The 25843-nt window shown below is 37.7% G+C and overlaps 1 protein-coding gene across 1 annotated transcript; it reads right to left on the minus strand.

Annotated features, from left to right (window-relative positions):
* Positions 1-7447: 7447 nt before the first annotated feature.
* On the minus strand, positions 7448-23212 carry LOC130570682 (pyroglutamylated RF-amide peptide receptor). The gene is made up of 6 exons (XM_057361065.1): positions 21827-23212; positions 19950-20108; positions 19456-19517; positions 18149-18381; positions 17492-17589; positions 7448-8725 (listed from the first exon to the last, which is right to left on the minus strand). The coding sequence occupies exons 1-6, from the start codon at positions 22155-22157 to the stop codon at positions 8244-8246; spliced, it is 1365 nt and encodes a 454-aa protein (XP_057217048.1). The 5' UTR covers positions 22158-23212; the 3' UTR covers positions 7448-8243.
* Between the last annotated feature and the right edge of the window lie 2631 nt (positions 23213-25843).

Below are 25843 nucleotides of genomic sequence, written 5' to 3' on the forward strand. Positions count from 1 at the left end.
CAATTTATTCAAGGTCGTAAACGAACAAAAATGCCTTTGTTGAAGTTTGTTCAAACCAGTTTTAATCCATAACGGAATCCGCCATAAAGATGTATGCATTATTTCTCATAATGTGTCTGCCGTTCCAGATTTCATTTAGTTATTTCCAAATTTCAGTATCCTGGTTGTTACAAAAAGTTGTCAGTCTGTGAAAGGTGAATTAAAGTTTATCACCCGAGTTTCCACCCATTTCTAATCTGCTTGCTCTGAGGCAACAATGGCATTTTTTATTTATATTTTAAATAAGTGATATTTATTTATATTGTGTAATTGCGTATTATTTATACCTGTTAACTATGTCCTCCCATGTGTTTTCTCAAACATTTATTGTGACTGAGATGTTCACCAGATGAATTCCTCCAGCTTTACAAGCAGATATGCTGGAGCACATTCACTCCGAGTTTGGCTGTAGCAAAGACATTTCTACATGTTACTTTCTTCCTATCCGTGTCCTTCCTGTGGACATGCGTGATGGTGTTGCCGTTGATATCCTGACAAAAAAATCTTGTACCATGGTCAGTATCTCCTTGGGCGCTTGTGCTGCAGCGGGTCCTTGTTGAGTTTGTCAAAAGAGGGGTTTCAAAGTTCTGCCTGCTCTTGTTGTATGTGCAATAGTGCACAGGTACGTGTTAATAGTGAAAAGATGAAGGAAATGTATTCTCATCCAAAAACTACAGTTTAATAGCATTGTTTTGCTTAGGATGTACATAGTTTTGTCAAGAAGTCTAATAAAGGAAACCAATAGATATATATTTATAGAAGCCCTAGGAGCACAACTTAATGAAGTAGAGACTGTCTAAACCAAAGGAACGAAATGACTTGTAAATGAACAAATAGAATAGTCACAGTATAACATGATATCTGAATACACAGGGCCCCTAACTTCATTTACGTCTGACTCGGCTACAAAGCTATGCGTGTATGAAATATGACCTTTTAGATTATTTACTGTGTTTAGGAACACGGATCTCAGATCAGCTATACATTTTAACTTGAACATGAATCTGGATAAGAATTTGGCACAAGATATCTCCCCCTCCCGTTTAATAATGAAATTGTACAGCTGTCGTACAGTGCAGGCACTGCCACCTATTGATGTAGAATAAAATGGCAAGAGAAAACCTATTTCAAGGGACCTTTCTAGTCTGGCAATTATGTTCTTTTCACATCTTTAATCCCTTTGCACTGAATTTAAGACAAGAGTCGTTCTCTAAATGTAGGTGCAGGAGTTTTCTTCCCTTCTCTGTTTAAGAGAATGTTTAGTTTTGTACTTTTTGTAATGCACAGTTTTTCAATAATGCCTCTAACACAGAGCGCCTCGGCTTGCTCATTCTGCGCTTTATTTTTCATTATACTGTATCTCTCTGTGAGTAGAAGTCTGTTGTGTGTATGTTTTTCCCCTTAGACAATTGTTTGCTCATTTATGAATGTAAAATGTTTGCTGTTGCAAAGTTATTTGTAGAATGTTGTTATAAAATAAAAGTTTCTATGGTAAGTGAAAAATTGCAGACCTGCCAACCTGTACGCATTTTGCGTAGCAGGTACGCATTTTGACCTCAAAGTACGCTGGTACGATTTGTCACTCTAAACTACGCAAAAACCTGATGACGCCTCTGCTGCGTGCAGTACTCAAAGAACAAGCAACAGAAAAAGAAGATGTCCAATCATAGCACTGAGTTCTTCCCCCCAAATAGAAAGCGGCGATGATTGACACGTCCTATGGCCTATCAATCAATAACAAGAGTCAGCAAATCGGCAGAACCACAAAATCCCTCGTGATCCCCGTCCACACACGTTCTGACGCATTGTTTTAAACGAAGAGTCAAGACTTGTCTTCTGAGCTCTAATGTAAACGGATCGGGTGGATGTGGAAAGTTGAAATATTGAATTAGCTTAATCCTATGCAGTCGATGATTTCGCGGGCTCATTTGATAACGTGCACTTGCTCGCAAGATGCGCTAACATTATTTCTGATTTATAAATGAGCGCTCATGAAAAGTTACCATGATTTTACCAAGTACCATAGGCGCCGATTGCGCTGTTGGATTCTCACTCTCAATAACGTGCACTTATATCTGCGAGAGAGCATCAAGTTTTGGTCATATAAAAACGTCGTGCCGGTGTTGTGCCGAGAAATGCACCCCTGCCAGATTCTGCACCTCCTTCAATAACACGTTGTCCGATTGGCTAATTCTAACCCCTCCCTACACCTAATCCTAATCCCTCCCCTAACACTTAATCCTCACCCTAACCATTGTGGGGAGGGTGGGTGCATAATCTGGCAGGGGTGCATTTCTCGGCATTACAATGGTGCCCACCCACCTACCCACACGCAAGAATCCACTCATTAAAAGTTTTATATATTAAAAGATTTTATAAGAATGAAACTCAGCAATTTACAATTTACTATTTTACAAGAATTACACATTAACATGACACTTTTGTAGAAAAGAACACAAAAAACAACTCTTCATCAAGCATTTTTAACAATTAGGCCTACTGTAGTTAAGAGGTCGCATTTTCATTGGCCCGCCGTGGAAGCCTATCCCTGATTGGTTGACTACTTTTGACAGCCTATAATACCTGGAACCAGAGGCGGATTAACCATATGGGCAATTGGGCAAGTGCCCAGGGGCACCAAGACTTTAGGGGCACCAAATAAACCCGCAATACAAAATATATATTTTTTATAAATGTACATAAGCACTTGTTTTTTAAGACTTAAGTCACGTATCTGCGCTAAATAGGGGTGGCACCATGTGCGGGAATACCCCCACTTTCAGATAAAAATGGTTCTGTCCTCCGCACTTTTTCGACACACCTCCGCCAATATTCCCGCCCATGTTATCTGGTTAGTTACATAGATTTGAGTGAATTAACATTCAGCCAATCACAAGTGACTGCTATGAGGCGAGTCGTCTTTCGTGTAGCCTACACTTTAATCTTCAAACAGATGGAAGCGGGAACGATGCAGAGCGCATTGTTGTAGCGGAGACTAAAAATGCGGGGATTAGCACTGATTAATAAAGGTATATATACATGGCATGCGTCAGAAATAAGATGTTATAGTGCCGATAATGTATGCTAATAATAGTACGTGGAGGTAAAGGCCACTATTGAAGATCCAAACCTGGGTTTTAAAGTGAAAGTGAAGAACGGTCGGTGTCATCACTATAGCAATCAATTCATATGTGTCCTTTTTAGTGGAGTACACTTTTATCTTAGTACTTATGTGATCGTTTAGTAAGAAGAATATACACATACTGTGCTTAAATAGAGCGTTTGAATAGCTGTATAGCAGTTAAAATAGTAACAATAACGTTTCATGTTATTTTTATGAATAACCTTGCNGACACTGTAAGTGTTCTGCATTCAGTGTTCCAGAAGTTCAGGGCATAAAACTGAACTCTATGCAATATACCAAACGCTCCCTTACCGTTCATTTTAATATACATTTGATTAATAATGTTGCATCAAATATATAAAAATTGTTACCTGAGAACGTGGTGGATCCAGAGGCGTATTAAGACCTCATGGTGCCCCCCATCCACCCACTACCCACACGCAAGAATCCACTCATTAAAAGATTTATATATAGATATTACAAGTATATTTTTATAAGAATGACAAATTAACATGACAGGCAAGAATTCTACAGAATAACACTTTCAAGTTTCTAAACAATACCTTACTGTACGAGTTAGAATGGGGAAGTGCTCGCAGAATACAGAGGTTTACATGGCTACTTGTTGAGAGTTGGCGGCTGGCAGCTCCGAGGGCCTGCAGTCTATTGGGGGTGCTATGTAGCTACAATGAATTCGTAATGTTTGACTATAATTATAGAACAATTAACACCAGAACTCATCTGAGCGGTGGGGGCTCATTGGGAAGGCTATTAGGGGCCCTACAGAAACATAGTTGTTTAATTTTTGATCATGCATTAACGTGATTCTGTATCAGTGATGACTGTTTATTATTGCACACCATGGATGCATCTAGATTGTTGTTGTATATTTATGTTAAGATAAGTCGGAACAAAACAGGTCGAACATAGTGATAAAGGGGAAAGAATTTCTATGGGGGCATGGATAATTTGCTGGATTTCAATTATTTTAGGACATGTGTCCTTGTGTACGGTTCTACAGAAACCAAAACTTAACAAGGTGAGTGCGATTTAATTCAAATGGCAAGCCCTATTTGGCCAAATTTGTGTGTAAATTATTGCATATTTCTTTAATTTTTGAAACAGTCTAGATTTACCCAATTCCTTTTAAGCCATCATCAGCTTGACGACGATTTAATCCCCTTTTATTTATTATTTTAATGGTTGATAACCATTAAATTAATTTACAGTATGCACACAATTATTCTCAACCTTATCCCAAATAAAACGCTGAATTAACAGATAATTATAAATTACACGAATCACGTAAATTACATATTTTTTATCTAAATCAGCATTTTGTTGTTTGCATCAACGAATACTGTCAGATGTTCAACATTTCTATCGTTAAACACTAAACAGTTGTCAAATATTTAATGTTTTAGTCACTGTCGTGTGTTGCAAAGCACTCTCTAAACTTTAAAACTTAAGCGTCTTGCTAAACAGCTAAAGATGTGACAGTAGCTCAGTCTTCTTTAATTTGATTGGTCACTGCTCGGTTTTGTAACCAGTAATTCCCGCCTCCTTTCATTTGATTGGCCGCCTCACTTATTTTGATATTGCAATGTTGCGTTTAGTCAGTAATTTCACAAATTTTGACACACACCTCAGAAAAAATAGTGGGCACGGCCCTACGTGAGAAAATGGATGTGTGTCGTGAATATATCACAAAAAAGCTGTCATTTCGTGTGATCTTGGAGGCCCCTAGTGGCGACGAGGCCCTAAGCAGCCGCTTAGTTCGCTTATAGGGAGGGCCGGCACTGTCTCGGAGCAAGAGTACCAAAGGATTCGTGGACGCACGGCACGCATTTTGAGTACGCACACGCTCACTGAGCGAGAGGAGAGAAAATTCATAAGAGAGCAGCGTATAATTGAAAGCGCGCGTCCAGTTTTGTGCATGAGCAAAGGAAATCGGCGTGCGAGCGGAGAGATTCGCGCGCTCGTATTACAAGAATGCGCTCTCGCCTTGTAATAATGCGCTCGCGACATTTGTCATTATAATAACGCCATAGGAATCCGCCTGACAGCGGAGCGGATTGAATGCGCTCTGCAAAATCGAGCTCTCGATAATTGTCAATAAAATAAAATGTCATATGCAAACTTTTGAGATTACTTATTTATTCACGTTTATAATTATAAAAGTAGATTATGGCAGGCTGGCAAAAAATGTAAGTGCATGTGTGCAGCATAGAAAGTTACCAAGAGGTGTTTGTTTGTGTGTGTGTTTTGTGGCTGGAATGGGGACTAACTGCCACATGGAACACTTTACTGATGCTCTGCTCAGAAATGCCAAATCAGCGACCTATGAAACAAAGCAGTCAAGAGCAAGTGCCACTGCAAGTAAATGTGATTGATATACATCAAGGGTGTCTCACTGAAGATTATTTACACACACACACACACACACACACACACAATATACACAAATGTGTTCAATAAGAAAAGTTATTTTCAAAAATGTGACTGCAGTGTTTTTTTCACAACCAATATGTTATATGTTAAAAACCTGTGTTCTGTCTCTTCGGCTGATGGTACTCAAAAAAAGATTCCAAGGTTGGCAGGTCTGAAATTGTATTGCACGCCGTGTCGCCTTAAATTCAAGAGTCATTTAGTTTAACTTGTTAAACTTGCAAAAAAGACCTTTTCACACATGCTCCTTTTAATGTTAATATATGGTTGAATTCATTTTGCTTTCTGTCTGCAAGATGGAATGTCATTAACTATTGTTTGCCATAATATAACAATCTAGAATGACTTCAGGCAAAATTCCTAATCTATGGCAATCAAAGAAGTCACCATGGCAACATGACCATTTCATCATCAGGTTCTAAAGTGTATAAAATTAATAGTAATTCCAAAATTGTTTTCTTTGTAATATACTTACTCTTCATACTTTCCTAGTAATATATTCTAATGACTGAAATGTTCAGTGCCACATACTGTGTCAAAGAAAAGCGTTAATCAGTCGTTCCGAGAAGAAGAAACTATAGGTATCCAAAGGTTAAAGTTACTGAAAGACTTTGAATATCAAATCTAAAACCAATGGTCACATCAAGTCAACTTATCAGACAGCTAATAACCCCCCATGAATAACAAAACTGTCTAGAAAAAAATATACAAGCAATCTTTTCAATTTAAAATCAATTGTCCAACATCATGTTAAGGTTGATAAGTTGAGATGTCTGGGTGCCAGACTTTCCCTCTGTGTGTTCTGACACTCAATTTGCATCCACCTTCAGATTTTCTGAAATGTAGAATGTTGTGGCACGCTTAAACTGCTTTGTTATAAATCTGCTTTATGGAGGGTGTGGTGCCCACAGCTCATGTGGGCGTCTTTTAAGTAATCTGCAGACTCCTGCTGAATAAGCTTTAAACTTCAATAACTTCTAGCAGCCTTGGGCCCATCCATTGAGACGGAAACCACATTCCCAAAGGCAGGAGGCTGTACACGACCCTGAAAATAGGAATAACGGTAAAAAAATGTATAAGTGTAATAATTGGATACCCAGTTTTCAAGGCTTGGATTACGTTTTTTTTTTGGCAAGCTGTAACATCACTTTTGTTACTCTAAAATAATAAAACTTTTCATAATCATTTGTGACCCTGCATGTGAAAACCCAATTAAATCATTTTTTGTGATGTACTGTTGTCTATACATAACATCATAAAATATAATTTTTAATATTGCCCGAGTAAGGCCATGTTGAAGCCAACGTTTGGTATTTTTTAATAAAATGCACTGTCAATAAAATTATTCATTTTAGTATTTAAAGCAATTACTTTCAGGGGCGGTTTCCCGGACAGGGCTTTAGTCCCAGACTAATTTAAATGTTAGAGGTGTCTTGATCGAAAACAACTTACTCTGACATATCTTAAAATATATCAGTGATTGTTTTGTCGCAAGATGCACATCAGTAATGTTTTGTTTTTTTGTAAAGTATGTTTTTAAAGACAACTTTAATATCCTATTTTAACTATGGCATGGTGATATTCCCTTTCCGGGAAACCGCCCCCATGTCGTATAAATAAAAATTTTACTTTATAAAAAATAAAGTACTGTCTCTCTAAATCTAACACATAATCTATCATTTACAGCAATAGACAAACTTGACCTTTTTTCATTATATGGCTGGCTACTTTGATGCTTCTAATCTTATGATTCGATTTTGAGCCTGGATTTCACAGACGGGGTCACATTTATTCTTTCTATTTTTTATTCAATGTTTATAAGGCCACAAGAAGTTTTATTCACAATAATTAAAGTTAATAATAAAAATGTATTGATACAGTAAATCATGAATTCTGTGTGAAAACATCGTGCCTGCTGCTTTTACACACAAATATGAAGAAATGTTTGGTAAGCAAAACCCAGTGGATTCCTCTCTGAAAGCTTTGATGTCTGAGTCAGTCCTGTGCCGTTGCACCATATAAATTGATCAACATAGTCTTGCTCTGTAAAATATATTTTGAACTTCCAAGTTCCAAGCTCAGATCTAAGTCATTACTAATGATGCTGTTGCTTTTGTCTCATCCAAATGAGGTCTTCACAAGCTCGGAGGATGAAAGCATGGCAAACGCAGTTTAAATACGTAAAAATACAATTTATATAACCTCTGCTCTGAAAGCAGCACGGAGCCATACATTCTTCAAAGGTCTGAAAACTGGCAGCTGGGAGTCATTGGTTGTGCGTTTCTCGTTTGAACATCCCTATCATTAGCTGCCGGGGGGAATTCTGGCTGTGGGACGGGGTGATAGGTTTCTGCTGCCAGAGTTGTGCTGTTTGTTTCATGTGGGATTTCCATCGCCTGGATTTTCCTTGTGCCAAGTTTGCAGACGCGCCAACTTTTTGCTAGAATTTAACAGGCCCTACAGCAAAATATACTTTAAACTATTTTCTCACTTTTTTGTGATTCCCCTTTGCAACTTCGTTATGGTGAGCTGGTTGCTTCAAATGTACATTCTATATGATGGTTAACCGTGATTGTTATCTTAAATCATTGTGAATTTTTTTGTGTTTCATCCAGGTGTCCATCTCATGCATTCACTCATCCACTATTCCTGATGCAGGCTGGTCAGATCCAGATGTGTCTGTGTGTGGTGGGTCAATGACGCTTAAAACCATGGTACTGGTGCTCTTTTTGGACCTGATTGCAGTAAGCAGCTTCACAGGGTGGAGCGAGTTGGACGTTGGTTTTTCTGCTTCAGGTTCCCATGCCAGTTTACTCCATGATCTGTTACCTCCTTGTCTACATGTCCTTTCCAGACCCCGTCTGGGTTCTACCGACTCCACTGCTGAGACACCCACTCGTTTGTGCCTCCTCCGGAACCAGCAGGAGCCTGGGCTGCTGAAGCAACAACCTCCACCGGGTTTCCGTCCGCGGGTGAGCAGAACCAGCAGGTCCCTCTTGAAGGTCGTGTTGAGGGCTGCGTAAACCAGCGGGTTGCATACCGAGTTACTGAATCCAAGGATCTGAACCACACTGACCAGGAGAAACTCAGAGTCGATATCAAGGTCTAGCTGACCTGTGTTCAGAGAACAAACATGTAAGGTACGGTTGTAACAACATGGTAAATCAAATGAGGTTAAAACACCAAATTTTGTATAATTTAAAGGTATAGTTCTACCAAAATTCTAATTATTTTAGTATTTACTCTAATACCCTAATATCATTCTAAACCTGTATGACTAACTTTCTTCTGCAGAACACAAAAGAAGATATTTTGAAGAACTTTGGTAACCAAAGCACCCATTGATTTTTATTGTATGGACACAAAACCACTTAGACATTTCTTAATTTATTTTCTTTTACGTTCCACAGCAGTCATATAGAAGTTTGTGATGTAATGAGGGTGAATAAAATAATTTTTATTTTGGGGTAAATTATCCCTTTAAATCAAAGTTATGACACAAATATTGCACTTTAGATTGCAAATAATCAAATGTGTGACTATGCTACCACATTATACAATATAAAGAAAACAAGTTTTTATTACAACATTATTTTAAGTTAAAATGAATTTGGTATTTAGTAAATGAAGTAAAAAAAACTAAAATAATGGTTTGCTATGGAACTGCACAGTAATACATTTAGATGCTTAGGTGAGGAGATCTTGTAAATATACTGTAGCATTACATGACCAATCAGCATCCAAAATATGAAGTATTCGTTTTTTTCAAGTACAGTACACGATTTGCTGAAACGGAGGGCCTCTACTAATTATGATGCTTAGCATCCCCTTCCGTACCATTTTCATTTTTAAAGCCTTATTTACATACTGAAGAGGCTCCACACAATGTGTCTTCGGGCCAATGTTTTTGAATGTTAGGGAGTTGGTTATGTCGTCTTTTGAAGTGTTTTTGTTTTAGTCGAGAAGCACAGCCCGTGTTTTCTATTTTTGTTGCAAACAGCCAAAGAGTATTGCATAGACAATACAGGCAAGAACGTTTAGATGTATGAAAAGGTTCAATACAGTGCTGTGGTTACTATAAAGACACAAATAATTAAGTAAATCCCAGAACACTCGCAATGTACGAAAAGGCCACTGGAGCATATAATCTTCGGTAATAACAATGCTTTCGCTTGCTTCTAGCCTTGAGGAGTGGGTTATACATTGTAATCTGGTGAATGCCACTTTGGTGAATTAAAGTCCCAATGTCCTGAAAATCTGTACATTGTTCCATTGTCCCCCTAATGTGAATACATACATGCAAACTATAGTGTGTGTGTGTGTCCCTGTACCCCCATTTTGTGGCACGCACAACATTTACACTTGTTAAAAAAATGTTAGTGATTTTTTTAAACTACATCAAAACCTGAAATGTAACATTACAACAGAAAGCAGGTGCCCCTTAACTACAGGCCTAATTGTTAAAAATACTTAATGAAAAAGAGTTGTTTTTGTGTTCTATTCTACAAAAGTGTCATGTTAATGTATAATTCTTGTAAAATAGTATATTGTAAATTGCTGAGTTTCATTCTTATAAAATCTTTTAATAAATCTTTTAATGAGTGGATTCTTGCGTGTGGGTTGATGGGGGGGCACCTCTGGGGCTGTTGCCCAGGGGCACCATGAGGTCTTAATACGCCTCTGCCTGGAACACACAGGAGGACCTCTCGAGAGCAAGAGTACCAAAGGATTCGTGGACGCACGGCACGCATTTTGAGTACGCACACGCTCACTGAGCGAGAGGAGAGAAAATTCATAAGAGAGCAGCGTATAATTGAAAGCGCGCGTCCAGTTTTGTGCATGAGCAAAGGAAATCGGCGTGCGAGCGGAGAGATTCGCGCGCTCGTATTACAAGAATGCGCTCTCGCCTTGTAATAATGCGCTCGCGACATTTGTCATTATAATAACGCCATAGGAATCCGCCTGACAGCGGAGCGGATTGAATGCGCTCTGCAAAATCGAGCTCTCGATAATTGTCAATAAAATAAAATGTCATATGCAAACTTTTGAGATTACTTATTTATTCACGTTTATAATTATAAAAGTAGATTATGGCAGGCTGGCAAAAAATGTAAGTGCATGTGTGCAGCATAGAAAGTTACCAAGAGGTGTTTGTTTGTGTGTGTGTTTTGTGGCTGGAATGGGGACTAACTGCCACATGGAACACTTTACTGATGCTCTGCTCAGAAATGCCAAATCAGCGACCTATGAAACAAAGCAGTCAAGAGCAAGTGCCACTGCAAGTAAATGTGATTGATATACATCAAGGGTGTCTCACTGAAGATTATTTACACACACACACACACACACACACACACAATATACACAAATGTGTTCAATAAGAAAAGTTATTTTCAAAAATGTGACTGCAGTGTTTTTTTCACAACCAATATGTTATATGTTAAAAACCTGTGTTCTGTCTCTTCGGCTGATGGTACTCAAAAAAAGATTCCAAGGTTGGCAGGTCTGAAATTGTATTGCACGCCGTGTCGCCTTAAATTCAAGAGTCATTTAGTTTAACTTGTTAAACTTGCAAAAAAGACCTTTTCACACATGCTCCTTTTAATGTTAATATATGGTTGAATTCATTTTGCTTTCTGTCTGCAAGATGGAATGTCATTAACTATTGTTTGCCATAATATAACAATCTAGAATGACTTCAGGCAAAATTCCTAATCTATGGCAATCAAAGAAGTCACCATGGCAACATGACCATTTCATCATCAGGTTCTAAAGTGTATAAAATTAATAGTAATTCCAAAATTGTTTTCTTTGTAATATACTTACTCTTCATACTTTCCTAGTAATATATTCTAATGACTGAAATGTTCAGTGCCACATACTGTGTCAAAGAAAAGCGTTAATCAGTCGTTCCGAGAAGAAGAAACTATAGGTATCCAAAGGTTAAAGTTACTGAAAGACTTTGAATATCAAATCTAAAACCAATGGTCACATCAAGTCAACTTATCAGACAGCTAATAACCCCCCATGAATAACAAAACTGTCTAGAAAAAAATATACAAGCAATCTTTTCAATTTAAAATCAATTGTCCAACATCATGTTAAGGTTGATAAGTTGAGATGTCTGGGTGCCAGACTTTCCCTCTGTGTGTTCTGACACTCAATTTGCATCCACCTTCAGATTTTCTGAAATGTAGAATGTTGTGGCACGCTTAAACTGCTTTGTTATAAATCTGCTTTATGGAGGGTGTGGTGCCCACAGCTCATGTGGGCGTCTTTTAAGTAATCTGCAGACTCCTGCTGAATAAGCTTTAAACTTCAATAACTTCTAGCAGCCTTGGGCCCATCCATTGAGACGGAAACCACATTCCCAAAGGCAGGAGGCTGTACACGACCCTGAAAATAGGAATAACGGTAAAAAAATGTATAAGTGTAATAATTGGATACCCAGTTTTCAAGGCCAGGATTACGTTTTTTTTTTGGCAAGCTGTAACATCACTTTTGTTACTCTAAAATAATAAAACTTTTCATAATCATTTGTGACCCTGCATGTGAAAACCCAATTAAATCATTTTTTGTGATGTACTGTTGTCTATACATAACATCATAAAATATAATTTTTAATATTGCCCGAGTAAGGCCATGTTGAAGCCAACGTTTGGTATTTTTTAATAAAATGCACTGTCAATAAAATTATTCATTTTAGTATTTAAAGCAATTACTTTCAGGGGCGGTTTCCCGGACAGGGCTTTAGTCCCAGACTAATTTAAATGTTAGAGGTGTCTTGATCGAAAACAACTTACTCTGACATATCTTAAAATATATCAGTGATTGTTTTGTCGCAAGATGCACATCAGTAATGTTTTGTTTTTTTGTAAAGTATGTTTTTAAAGACAACTTTAATATCCTATTTTAACTATGGCATGGTGATATTCCCTTTCCGGGAAACCGCCCCCATGTCGTATAAATAAAAATTTTACTTTATAAAAAATAAAGTACTGTCTCTCTAAATCTAACACATAATCTATCATTTACAGCAATAGACAAACTTGACCTTTTTTCATTATATGGCTGGCTACTTTGATGCTTCTAATCTTATGATTCGATTTTGAGCCTGGATTTCACAGACGGGGTCACATTTATTCTTTCTATTTTTTATTCAATGTTTATAAGGCCACAAGAAGTTTTATTCACAATAATTAAAGTTAATAATAAAAATGTATTGATACAGTAAATCATGAATTCTGTGTGAAAACATCGTGCCTGCTGCTTTTACACACAAATATGAAGAAATGTTTGGTAAGCAAAACCCAGTGGATTCCTCTCTGAAAGCTTTGATGTCTGAGTCAGTCCTGTGCCGTTGCACCATATAAATTGATCAACATAGTCTTGCTCTGTAAAATATATTTTGAACTTCCAAGTTCCAAGCTCAGATCTAAGTCATTACTAATGATGCTGTTGCTTTTGTCTCATCCAAATGAGGTCTTCACAAGCTCGGAGGATGAAAGCATGGCAAACGCAGTTTAAATACGTAAAAATACAATTTATATAACCTCTGCTCTGAAAGCAGCACGGAGCCATACATTCTTCAAAGGTCTGAAAACTGGCAGCTGGGAGTCATTGGTTGTGCGTTTCTCGTTTGAACATCCCTATCATTAGCTGCCGGGGGGAATTCTGGCTGTGGGACGGGGTGATAGGTTTCTGCTGCCAGAGTTGTGCTGTTTGTTTCATGTGGGATTTCCATCGCCTGGATTTTCCTTGTGCCAAGTTTGCAGACGCGCCAACTTTTTGCTAGAATTTAACAGGCCCTACAGCAAAATATACTTTAAACTATTTTCTCACTTTTTTGTGATTCCCCTTTGCAACTTCGTTATGGTGAGCTGGTTGCTTCAAATGTACATTCTATATGATGGTTAACCGTGATTGTTATCTTAAATCATTGTGAATTTTTTTGTGTTTCATCCAGGTGTCCATCTCATGCATTCACTCATCCACTATTCCTGATGCAGGCTGGTCAGATCCAGATGTGTCTGTGTGTGGTGGGTCAATGACGCTTAAAACCATGGTACTGGTGCTCTTTTTGGACCTGATTGCAGTAAGCAGCTTCACAGGGTGGAGCGAGTTGGACGTTGGTTTTTCTGCTTCAGGTTCCCATGCCAGTTTACTCCATGATCTGTTACCTCCTTGTCTACATGTCCTTTCCAGACCCCGTCTGGGTTCTACCGACTCCACTGCTGAGACACCCACTCGTTTGTGCCTCCTCCGGAACCAGCAGGAGCCTGGGCTGCTGAAGCAACAACCTCCACCGGGTTTCCGTCCGCGGGTGAGCAGAACCAGCAGGTCCCTCTTGAAGGTCGTGTTGAGGGCTGCGTAAACCAGCGGGTTGCATACCGAGTTACTGAACCCAAGGATCTGAACCACACTGACCAGGAGAAACTCAGAGTCGAAATCAAGGTCTAGCTGACCTGTGTTCAGAGAACAAACATGTAAGGTACGGTTGTAACAACATGGTAAATCAAATGAGGTTAAAACACCAAATTTTGTATAATTTAAAGGTATAGTTCTACCAAAATTCTAATTATTTTAGTATTTACTCTAATACCCTAATATCATTCTAAACCTGTATGACTAACTTTCTTCTGCAGAACACAAAAGAAGATATTTTGAAGAACTTTGGTAACCAAAGCACCCATTGATTTTTATTGTATGGACACAAAACCACTTAGACATTTCTTAATTTATTTTCTTTTACGTTCCACAGCAGTCATATAGAAGTTTGTGATGTAATGAGGGTGAATAAAATAATTTTTATTTTGGGGTAAATTATCCCTTTAAATCAAAGTTATGACACAAATATTGCACTTTAGATTGCAAATAATCAAATGTGTGACTATGCTACCACATTATACAATATAAAGAAAACAAGTTTTTATTACAACATTATTTTAAGTTAAAATGAATTTGGTATTTAGTAAATGAAGTAAAAAAAACTAAAATAATGGTTTGCTATGGAACTGCACAGTAATACATTTAGATGCTTAGGTGAGGAGATCTTGTAAATATACTGTAGCATTACATGACCAATCAGCATCCAAAATATGAAGTATTCGTTTTTTTCAAGTACAGTACACGATTTGCTGAAACGGAGGGCCTCTACTAATTATGATGCTTAGCATCCCCTTCCGTACCATTTTCATTTTTAAAGCCTTATTTACATACTGAAGAGGCTCCACACAATGTGTCTTCGGGCCAATGTTTTTGAATGTTAGGGAGTTGGTTATGTCGTCTTTTGAAGTGTTTTTGTTTTAGTCGAGAAGCACAGCCCGTGTTTTCTATTTTTGTTGCAAACAGCCAAAGAGTATTGCATAGACAATACAGGCAAGAACGTTTAGATGTATGAAAAGGTTCAATACAGTGCTGTGGTTACCATAAAGACACAAATAAATAAGTAAATCCCAGAACACACGCAATGTACGAAAAGGCCACTGGAGCATATAATCTTCGGTAATAACAATGCTTTCGCTTGCTTCTAGCCTTGAGGAGTGGGTGCAGATGGAAGCAAGAGTTTTGCTCGAAGTGCCATTAAATAGTTCCCGTCTGAATGGTGAGATCATCAGAGTGCTTGTCAGAGATACACTGACCAGAACTATAAACGCAACACTTTTGTTTTTGCCCCCATTTTTCATGAGCTGACCTCAAAGGTCTAAGACTTTTTCTATGCACACAAAAGGCCTATTTCTCTCAAATATTGTTCACAAATCTGTCTAAATCTGTGTTAGTGAGCATTTCTCCTTTGCGAGATAATCCACCCACCGCACAGGTGTGGCATATCAAGATGCTGATTAGACAGCATGATTATTGTTCAAGGTGTGCCTTAGGCTGGCCACAATAAAAGGCCACTCTAAAATGTGCAGTTTTATCACACAGCACAATGCCACAGATGTCGCAAGTTTTGAGGGAGCGTGCAATTGGCATGCTGACTGCAGGAATGTCCACATCCAGCATCTTCACCTCCGAGACCAGCCACCCGGACAGCTGCTGCAACAATCAGTTTGCATAACCGAAGAATTTCTGCACAAACTGTCTCAGGGAAGCTCATCTGCATGCTCGTCGTCCTCATCGGGGTCTCGACCTGACTGCAGTTTGTCGTCGTAACCGACTTGAGTGGGCAAATGCTCACATTCGATGGCTTCTGTCACTTTGGAGAGGTGTTCTCTTCACGGATGAATCCCGGTTTTCACTGTACAGGGCACATGGCAGCGTGTATGGCGTCATGCGGGTGAGCGGTTTGCTGATGTCAACGTTGTGGATCGAGTGGCCCATGGTGGCGGTGGGGTTATGGTATGGGCAGGCATATGTTATGGACAACGAACACGGGTGCATTTTATTGATGGCATTTTGAATGCACAGAGATACCGTGACGAGATCCTGAGGCCCATTGTTGTGCCATTCATCCACGACCATCACCTCATGTTGCAGCATGATAATGCACGGTCCCATGTTGCAAGGATCTGTACACAATTCCTGGAAGCTGAAAACATCCCAGTTCTTGCATGGCCAGCATACTCACCGTACATGTCACCCATTGAGCATGTTTGGTATGCTCTGGATCGGCGTATACGACAGCGTGTTCCAGTTCCTGCCAATATCCAGCAACTTCGCACAACCATTGAATAGGAGTGGACCAACATTCCACAGGCCACAATAACCAACCTGATCAACTCTATGCGAAGGAGATGTGTTGCACTGCGTGAGGCAAATGGTGGTCACACCAGATACTGACTGGTTTTCGGACCCCCCAATACAGTAAAACTGCACATTTTAGAGTGGCCTTTTATTGTGGCCAGCCTAAGGCACACCTGTGAAATAATCATGCTATGTCTAATCAGCATCTTGATATGCCACATCTGTGAGGTGGATGGATCTTTCTCTTTTCTACTCTTTCAAAAAAACAAACTTAGCTCTGTATACTGTGGTAGGATATATCAGACCAGTTTTTTTATTGCACTTATGCTTTTTGTTGTCCTTATGTTGTTCCAATTGCTTACATTGTTTCCCTCATCTGTAAGTCGCTTTGGATAAAAGCGTCTGCTAAATGACTACATGTAAATGTAAAATCTGAAAATACACTTCCATCCTGTAATGACTATCCATCTTAAATGACGTATGTTAGACGTCTTGGGCAGAGCAGGCATTAACTCCTCCGCTTCAACTGTCAGTCTGCTGCCAGTTCCATTTCAAAATGCAACGGCTGTTTTTATACATCCAATCAGATGGCAGAGAATGACGAAACCCACACTTACAATTTTTCTCATTCGAAATTCCATTTCACTTGGAAATGCGTTGGAATACGGAAGTAAAAACGATCGCAACTTCTGGTTCATGGGGACTTTACCCCGTAATTACCCAAGTCACCAATGTACGGTTCACATAATAGTAACTGTAGCTGTACATCTCGCAGCTGTAAACAAAAAAATGGAGGACAACATTTTAACATGGTTGTCTTAGTTTGCCTATTTTTGACCATATTAACAACATTTCAAAAAAATAACAGAGGTGCTATTAAGCCTAAGGCATCACTGAAAAGGTAGAAGGTAAGATGCACCTAAAAACAGCTTTCATGCTAAAATCATTTTTATGCTTATATTGTCAACTGCGAGGGCCACAAGAAAGGACAACTAATATACTAATATTCTCTATGCTTTTCAGCTATAACGGTATCTCCACTAAAGAAAGGACACGCAGGAAATATATCAAATCTGGAAGACGCGCAAATGTGCAAATTGTCTGTGGTCGAGACCTTGTGAGGAACAGAAAAAGAGGGATCATTTCGAGTACAATAGTAAGGAAGAGAGAACAGCTCAAAAAGTTTTATGTTACCATAGTCGAGCAGCAGGGAAACCAGATGGAAAGGTGCCCAGCAGGCAGCAAAGAGCAGCACCACGGTGGCCATCATTCTTATAGCGCGTTTCTTTCTCCTGAGAACAAGAGCCATTCCCCCAGTTACAGGCATGCCAATAATAACAGTTCCACAACACAGGAGTGTTAATCAAATGGTGTCAAATCATCCCACCCACATATAAAAGCATGCTGCCAAATGAAAGCACAATTGCTTGAATCGTATGGACAAACACAAGCTCAGTCTGCTGGTTTCTATTGATACAACCCATGTCACAATTGATAAAAAAATGATGTATAAAAAAATAATAATCTAATGTAGTAAGTCAAAATGTGTGTTTCATATTCTTGATTTTGCAACTACCCCTAGGACCCCTTTAAAATTTTGCAATTGCAATTGACCAATCATTTACAGTTATGCATTTGGCAGACGCTTTTATCCAAAGCGACTTACATTGCATGATACTATACATTTGTATTTGAGTATGCGAGTATGTGCAATCCCTGGGATCGAACCCATGACCTTGGCATTGCTAGCGCCATGCTCTAACCTAAACTAATTTGAAGCCAAAAATCACAGGCAATGATCCTAAATCAAAAACTTTTTATAAATGATTACTTAATCAGCGGTCAAATTACCTTGTAATCTTGTTGATTTCAGATCCTGGGAGTGTTTGGAACATGATGTCATGTACTTTGTGCTTGCCCCAAAGCTCTTTCATAATCTTCCAGTACAGGATGGCCATGGTCGCCAATGGAGCCAGGAAAACCAGAATGGATAGGCAAGTAGTGTAAGCTCTTCTCTGCTGCTGGCTTGGCCAGACTTCCAAACAACAGGTGTGGTGGACATCAAACAGGAAGTCATATTTCACCTGGATGGTAAAATGTTTAAAGATTATTTGGTCTGTTTCCCATACAAAATTCAAGTCTTGGCTCACATTAAAAACACTTTTATGATGCATTTTTAAGTTTGACAGCTTCAGTTCTCCTTAACTTTCATATACAGATAGGGCTAGAACATTTTTCGTGGCATTGAAGATGATGAATACAATATGATTAAGGGGAAAAGATGTTCATTTCTTAAGTGTTTTTTTATATATATATTTTTTATGTCCGTAGTAATAAGAGTTACATTAGGAGTTAACATTCTGTAGTTCCTTTTTTTCTAATGTAATAAAGTAGATAATTCTGTCATGTTTTTTCTTGTCATTTTGTGTAGTTCACCTGAATCATTTTGACTCGTCACTGATTGGTATTTGTGACGAGTAAAGAAAATCATTTTTATACTTGATATGCTCTCTCAAACAGCGAGTCATCAATGATAATTTGGGGCTGGATAAAGAATGATTGAATGCAAGACACCTTTTGCAAGATGCTGAGTGTTCACTGACAGATTGAAAGCTGCACGCACAAGGACAATAAACAGAAAAGAAAACAAACATGATGGGACATGATAAAAGTAATTTATTATATAATGAAAATCTGAGCCTTATTAGAATTGTTCCTTTTTGCACCTATATTTCTTCTGAATTAATAAACATGTCTCTGTTGTTGGCAGTAATTTCTGTGCGTGGGTTAAAGAGTGTTATAAGTATTAGCATCTTTATCCTGTATTATATGTTTATGCATTATTATTATTTATTTTTATTTTATAACTACAAATTATTTAAGAGTTAGTGAAAACTAGTTGGTTTTCCTTAATTTGTTGTTATTCTCAGGCACATTCATCTGACTGCTATTTCATGCTGTCATACACAAATGTTTATGACCCATTTACCCTGATTGGTAATGACTTGAGAAGATGTCCATTAAGGCAAAGAGGGTAAGTAAGCTTTAAATAAATGTCTGTCCTAAAGTGGTCAGTATAATGGTCATGATGGGTACTATTACATCCAATGGCACAGAAGATGTAAGTATAGCGATATCTTTAAAGATTGCACATTTACCTCCACTTTCTGGACAAACCACATGGGAGCTGCAATTATCAGGGCAGCCAGCCACACGGCAACTGTAAAGCAAAGACAGAGGCTTTCACGTTTTTTATAGAATAATGTAAACATTTTCATTCTTTGACTTTTCACAAGATTTAGGAAGCAACGCTCATAAATACATCTGTTGGTCGACAGTTCCATTGACTGGCTTTGCGTAACTTCTGGAGGTTTCTATCAGTCTGTCTGAAAATACATTGTCTGTATATTCCACATTTTTCATTGTTTTTCAGTGTTTTCTATATGCTCATTTTATGTGGTATCTATTTCAGATAACTACAGTGTGGTATTGTTGCCTATATGTAAAAAAAACTAAAGTATGATTTTCCATCCCTCTAAGCGCCTGTTCTTGACCTGCAAAAGCTTCAATATTGGACAGATTCTATATCTTAATACATCTCATAACCTAAAATATTTGTCCGTCTGTTTCTCTCCCTTTCTCTGTTACTCACCCAGCATCTTGAAGGCATGGCAAAGGAAGTAGCTGTTGCGGACGTGCAGGGGATAAAGGATTCCCTGGAAACGCTCTACAGCAATGCATGTCATGGTGAGCATGCTGGACGCAATAGCTGTCACTTGTAGGAATGGTATTAGCTTGCACAGAAAATCCCCTGTAGATCAAAAAAACCTGAATGAGTAATATTAAAAATGTGTTTTTTTTAAATAATTGGCAGTGCGGCTCACAGTAAGGGATTTAGTGCTTCAAAAATGGCTTAACTGTGTTGAATATATGAATATATTTAACAATATATGAAGTTATTTCCAAATTCTGTACGGATAATAAATGTATTGTGGTCTAAATGGACAAGAGCACCAGGGTGGTCTGGCAAGATAAGTACATGGGCATGGAAAACCATCAAGGACTTCATTTCCTCCACATATCTTGCAGACTCAAAATGTTTTGTTACTGATTCCACCTGCACTCACTAGCATCACTAGACTTAGTCTAGTATTCCAGGCATTTCACACTGGAGATGACGTTTCTTCAAATAGGCTGATCATTATACAAAGGTCAATACTCTCTGGATGGACCCATCCAGAGAGTAGTGAACACACGCACAGCAAGTAACACTTTACAATAAGGCTGTATTTGTTAACATTAGTAAATGCATTAACTAACATGAGCCAGCAATCAGCAATATAGTTTTTCAGTATGTATTCATTTTTGTTAATGTCAATAGAATTAGGCTATTCATGTTAGTTCATGGTACATGATTATAAAAATGTATTCATAAATGCTGAAATTTCCATGAACTAACATTAACAAATGCTTTAGAAGTATTGTTCATTGTTATGTCATGTTATCTAATGCAATAACTAAAAGTTAACAAATACAACCTTATTGTAAAGTGTTACCAGAATTAGCTTCTAGTAATATTTTTTCTTCTAGTAAAACTCTTTCATAAACATGAAGATACATTCCAAGTCCATGAATATTAAACAACTTGGATATATAATTCATCTCAGCTATGGGCCGGTTTCAAGGTTTACAGCGGTTTGAAAAAGCCACGGTGTCAAAACCACTAAAATGTCAGGTTTTTTAAGGTTATCATACCGTCTAAATATCATAATCTCAGCGAAGCAATAAACACCCACACTAAACAATGTTTGTTTTCTAGTTCTTATGATAGTGGTGGTGATGATGTGTGTCATGACTATAATCATAACTCGATTTATTCTCTTAAGGATCAAGACAGCGTTAGCCTTCAATTGCAAGTTTTGTGCACCAAATGTGATTTTGTTTTCATAAAATGTGTTGTTGCATTAAAAACGTGAATCTACAGAACCGACTACAAGGATCTGAAGACGTTCATTTAACTGTGTGTGGCTGAAGTGATGATGCATTAAAGATAAATGTTTTTCCAAAAAGGTTGTACCGAGCAAACATAACAGCTTAGGCACTAAGAATATACAAATATGAGATATATTATATATATTTTCACGAGTGGTCAGATCCTTGGACTCCTGTTTGGCCTTATGACAATTGTTATTTCTTTATTTCTTTAAACCTCCTTTAAACCTTTTCATTTCAAGTATGTATTTTCTCATACTTAATCATTATTTTGCCTTCAGTTAAGATTCAACCATAACGAGAGCTCTTATTTTTGACATTGCCTGTTTCTGCAATGATTCTTTAAAGCTTTGCTTTACATTTTCAAAGCTTTCCCATAATAATCTTCTCCACTTGGCATCTATTAAGAGCATCAGGAACTTGAATTTCTGAAACTATGTATACAGTTACGACTACTTGTAAGTGATGCTTTACATTGTAACTTAATGTCAACCTACAGTATACTGTAATCACATTTACAAATGAAAAGCTACCTACCTGCTAACCAATTACTGAAGAAGTGCTGTAATAGTGTTGCAGGAACACATACAATGGAGATGAGAAGGTCACTGAGCGCCAGAGAGCAAATGAAGAAAGTGCTGGGAGACTGCAGAGCCTTCCTGCAACATAGAAGAACCAGCACAGATCCGTTGCCCATAACCGCAAGCCCAAAGATGAGCACATAGAGAAGACCAAAGACGGGAAGAAGGGCGCTTGGGAGTCTGGGAACTGTCACCAAAGGAGGGATGGAATATTCCTGTATGAACTTCCAGCGGGAGAGGTTGGAGGCTTCCAGCATAAGATCCAGGAGCTGGGAGGTCAGGTTCATTGTGATGGTTTGCAAACGTCAAGATCTCAGGATGCTTGAACTCCAGCGTTTGTTTAAGATTGCATTAGAGTTAGTCACATTGTTTACTTGAGGTTTACAGAATAAACTATCTAACAACTCAAAATGATTATTTTTTTAAGTCTAATGACTAGTTACGTTTACCCTTTATTGATCTTTCTCTCTTTTGAAATGATGGCTTACAGGCATTTATCAAAGGGTTTTCTTGTTAAGCCTTCGATAAGAAAATGCCCTTATCTTTTTCCTATTATAGAAGTGCTCAGAGAGCATTGACTTGAAGCCTGTGGGGACAAAACCTTTTGTTTATTCTCACAGGCTGCTACTCTGCTTGAGTAACAAAAACCTCCTCCAGCATAAGTTGTGTGATAACTTTGTTGTAATGATGCCCCACTGGTCACTCTTTGTGATATCATAAAAATGTCCTTCATACCCTAACACAGCTGGTCTCTATAACATGTTGACTCCTTTTTCTATGCTCACTTCAAAGAACATATTTGTCTTGCTTGCTCCATATTGGGTTGAGTGCTGTAAATATTTGTCTTGTGATCTTGAAATATGCTGACAAACAGAGAAACATTAACATATGTTTTCAAATGAATTGTTGGGTAACACTTTAAAATAATGGTCCGTTGTTAACAAGTAACTATGCAGAAAGTAATAGGTAGTACTACATTAACACTTCTATGGATAGGCTATATATGTAGAATATATCCATTCATGTTTTGGTATTAGGCTTTTGGTATTTGTATTTATTCATAAATTTGTTTCCACAAACAACCTATTTTTTCACTTTATGTACGTTAATGTTGAGATTAGTAATTAATTGTTTTTTCTTTATTAATTGGTCATATTTCGCAAGTAGTTCTCAATGATGGCATTTTTCTTTAGTAATTATCAAATACCAAATAAGTAACTACCTTTGTCCTAAATTAGCTATTACTTATTGCTTAGTTAATCTTGCTTCTATATTAGTTAATAGTATTAAGGCAAGTGTTAATATAGTACTACCTATTACTTTCTGCATAGTTACTTGTTAACAACGGACCATTATTTTAAAGTGTTACCGAATGTCGAAATGCAACATTATACAATAACACAATACCTTGAATTTCATTAGGCTATGTGAACATTTGTAAACGAATAGGCTCACATAGATGCATATTTAATCGTAAAAATACGCGACGTAACTTTCAAAGATAAACACAAAAAATGCGTTAGTTAAAAATAAAACAATTATTAATAGGCTATGTTGCGTTAACCTATTTTGTATCGTTATTTTGCAATATAGCCTTTTGAATGCAGCTGTTCTTTTTCAAGCAGTGCAGTGGAAAAGAGATTTGTACACAATTTATCAACGGTTGTTAAAACAAGGCAGAAGCTCAAACTACTCGAAACAATATTTTAAACGCGCAACACTTCAACAGGTCATGCAACTCAGTCTTTTCGTTTCTTGCACATAGGCTACTGTATTTTCGTTTTGCAGTTATAAACAGTCGCGCCCATATAAAACAGTTTACTTACTGCTGTGTGATCTAGTTCTGCTATTTCTTCAAAGTTTCTCCGACGCGCATCTGAACTTGCTCCGAGACAGCTGCTCCCACGACAAGAGTCAGCGTTGTCCACTACCAGCTGTCTTTCCTTACCTGGAGTCTCACTTGACACTCCCATTTGTTTGTAATTGTGCAGTAATCTGACATTCCCTTTGGTCAGCCGGATTGGTCAAAGACATCGTCTGACCGCAATATTAGGCATCTAATTTGATTCGAGTTTAATTGGACAGCCTTGTCTTATAATGACAGAGCATCAATACTGTTGACGTCAGCCCAATTTACGATCCATAATCAGCGACAGAGCATTAATGTGTGAATTAGGAACCCTGCCCTGGGCTGTGAGGCACCTCAGTAAAATTGATTTTTGATCAAAATTGTATTTATTTATTAAGGTAATATGACATCACAATTATGAGCAGTCAATTATATATTTTTTTATTATAAATGAGCAAATAATATATTGTAGGCTATATGACGGGATTTTATATAAATTCATACAATAAATAATTTTTAAGATTTCAATCTAACAGGATGGAGATTAACAGCCTAATAATATGTAATATTGGTTAGAATAATGTGCATATTGCAATTATATGAACCTTACATGCGAGTTTAAAATGCAAAGTGTATCACATCAAATAGATTTTTTTACTTTAAAGTAAAGACTTAAATATAGTTGAATAATTATAAAATTATAAAAACAATTCTAAAATGTTAAGTTCATAACCATATCTGCAAACTTTTTCTCTCTATTAGCCATTTCTGTTTGAAACATAAGATTACAGGTTACTTTACATTCTAAATATCTTTATCTTTACATATTTTACTTGGCATCAAACTACAAGATTGCTGACCATTGCGAACTGGGGTAAGGTAAAGAGACAGTTTTAAAACTGATTTTTATGTACTGCTCAATAACTGTTCTTGTTTTTTTTTATTTTCACCGCAAAATAAAAAATACAGATTGCAGCCTTAATTGTTATTTACATTGACATTCATGAAAAGTAATGGACAGGTTCTCTCTGCAGATGTTCGTTGGTGATACTGCTGCTTGGTTGATGATAATGTGTTTCAGCAGTGAGCAATTTAGTTTTATTTACTAAATAAACCTCTGAATTGTCTTTGGTTTATTGACTCAAAGTGTTATTGTTCTCATGGCGTGCTGCGTGATTTCCAACTCTTTTCAATTTGCCATTAAAATAGTAGAAGTGGCTATTGGCATCTGAAGTTTGATTCTCCTTTTCTATATTCTTTTGAGTAACTTGTGTAAAACTCTGAAATTTAATCAGAGAGGATGCCTGCAGTGATTTCTGGATTTTGCGAGTTGAATTTGGTTGCAAAGTTGTTGGGAAATATGATCGTGGAGTGGTCTTATATGAGATAATTTGCATCATCTTCTCCCGGCATCTTTTCAACCCTGATGTGGTGCGATGAATTAGTCCAAAGCAGAAGTCTTCATCTGTCAACAGCATCTCATCTGCGTCTGGTGATTGAAGGATTTCCGTCACTTCAGTGCACTCGGTTTTCTCTCCAGTGTCTGTCACTGTTGGCATCATTTCTGTCGTTTTCATTGATGTCCTTTCTAGAATGTTATCCTTTTTTACCTGTGAGCTCTCTGAATCTTTTGTACATTCTGTTTCAGGATGGTCCAGTGTCATTTCTGGTCCTGCCAGTGTGATGCTGTTGATGTATTCACTTGAAGTTGTCACTTGGTTATTTGAAGGTTCTGGCGTTGATATCAAGATTTCTGTTGTACATTCAGTTTCAGAAGGCTCTGTTGTTATTTCTATCGCATGATCTGGCAATGTGACAATATGTTCGTATTGTCTTTGGGTTGATGATGTTACTGATTCATCTGTACGTTTTGGTTCACTATGTTCTGAAGTTAAATCAACAGATTCTGATTTGATATCTTTGTTTGTGGTAGTTTCTCTCACTGCAGAACTTATATTTTCTGGGGTTGAAATCTCAATTTCTGTTGTACATTCAGTTTCAGCGAATCCTGTTGTTGGTTCTATCACATGATCGATGACTGTAGGATCATGTTCTCTTGAAGGTGTTTCAGAAGATAAATCAGCAGATTCTGTCTTGCTCTCTTTGTATGTGGTAGTTTCTTTC

Source organism: Triplophysa rosa, linkage group LG19 (genome assembly GCF_024868665.1).
Source record: "Triplophysa rosa linkage group LG19, Trosa_1v2, whole genome shotgun sequence".
Classification (NCBI taxonomy): Eukaryota; Metazoa; Chordata; class Actinopteri; order Cypriniformes; family Nemacheilidae; genus Triplophysa; species Triplophysa rosa.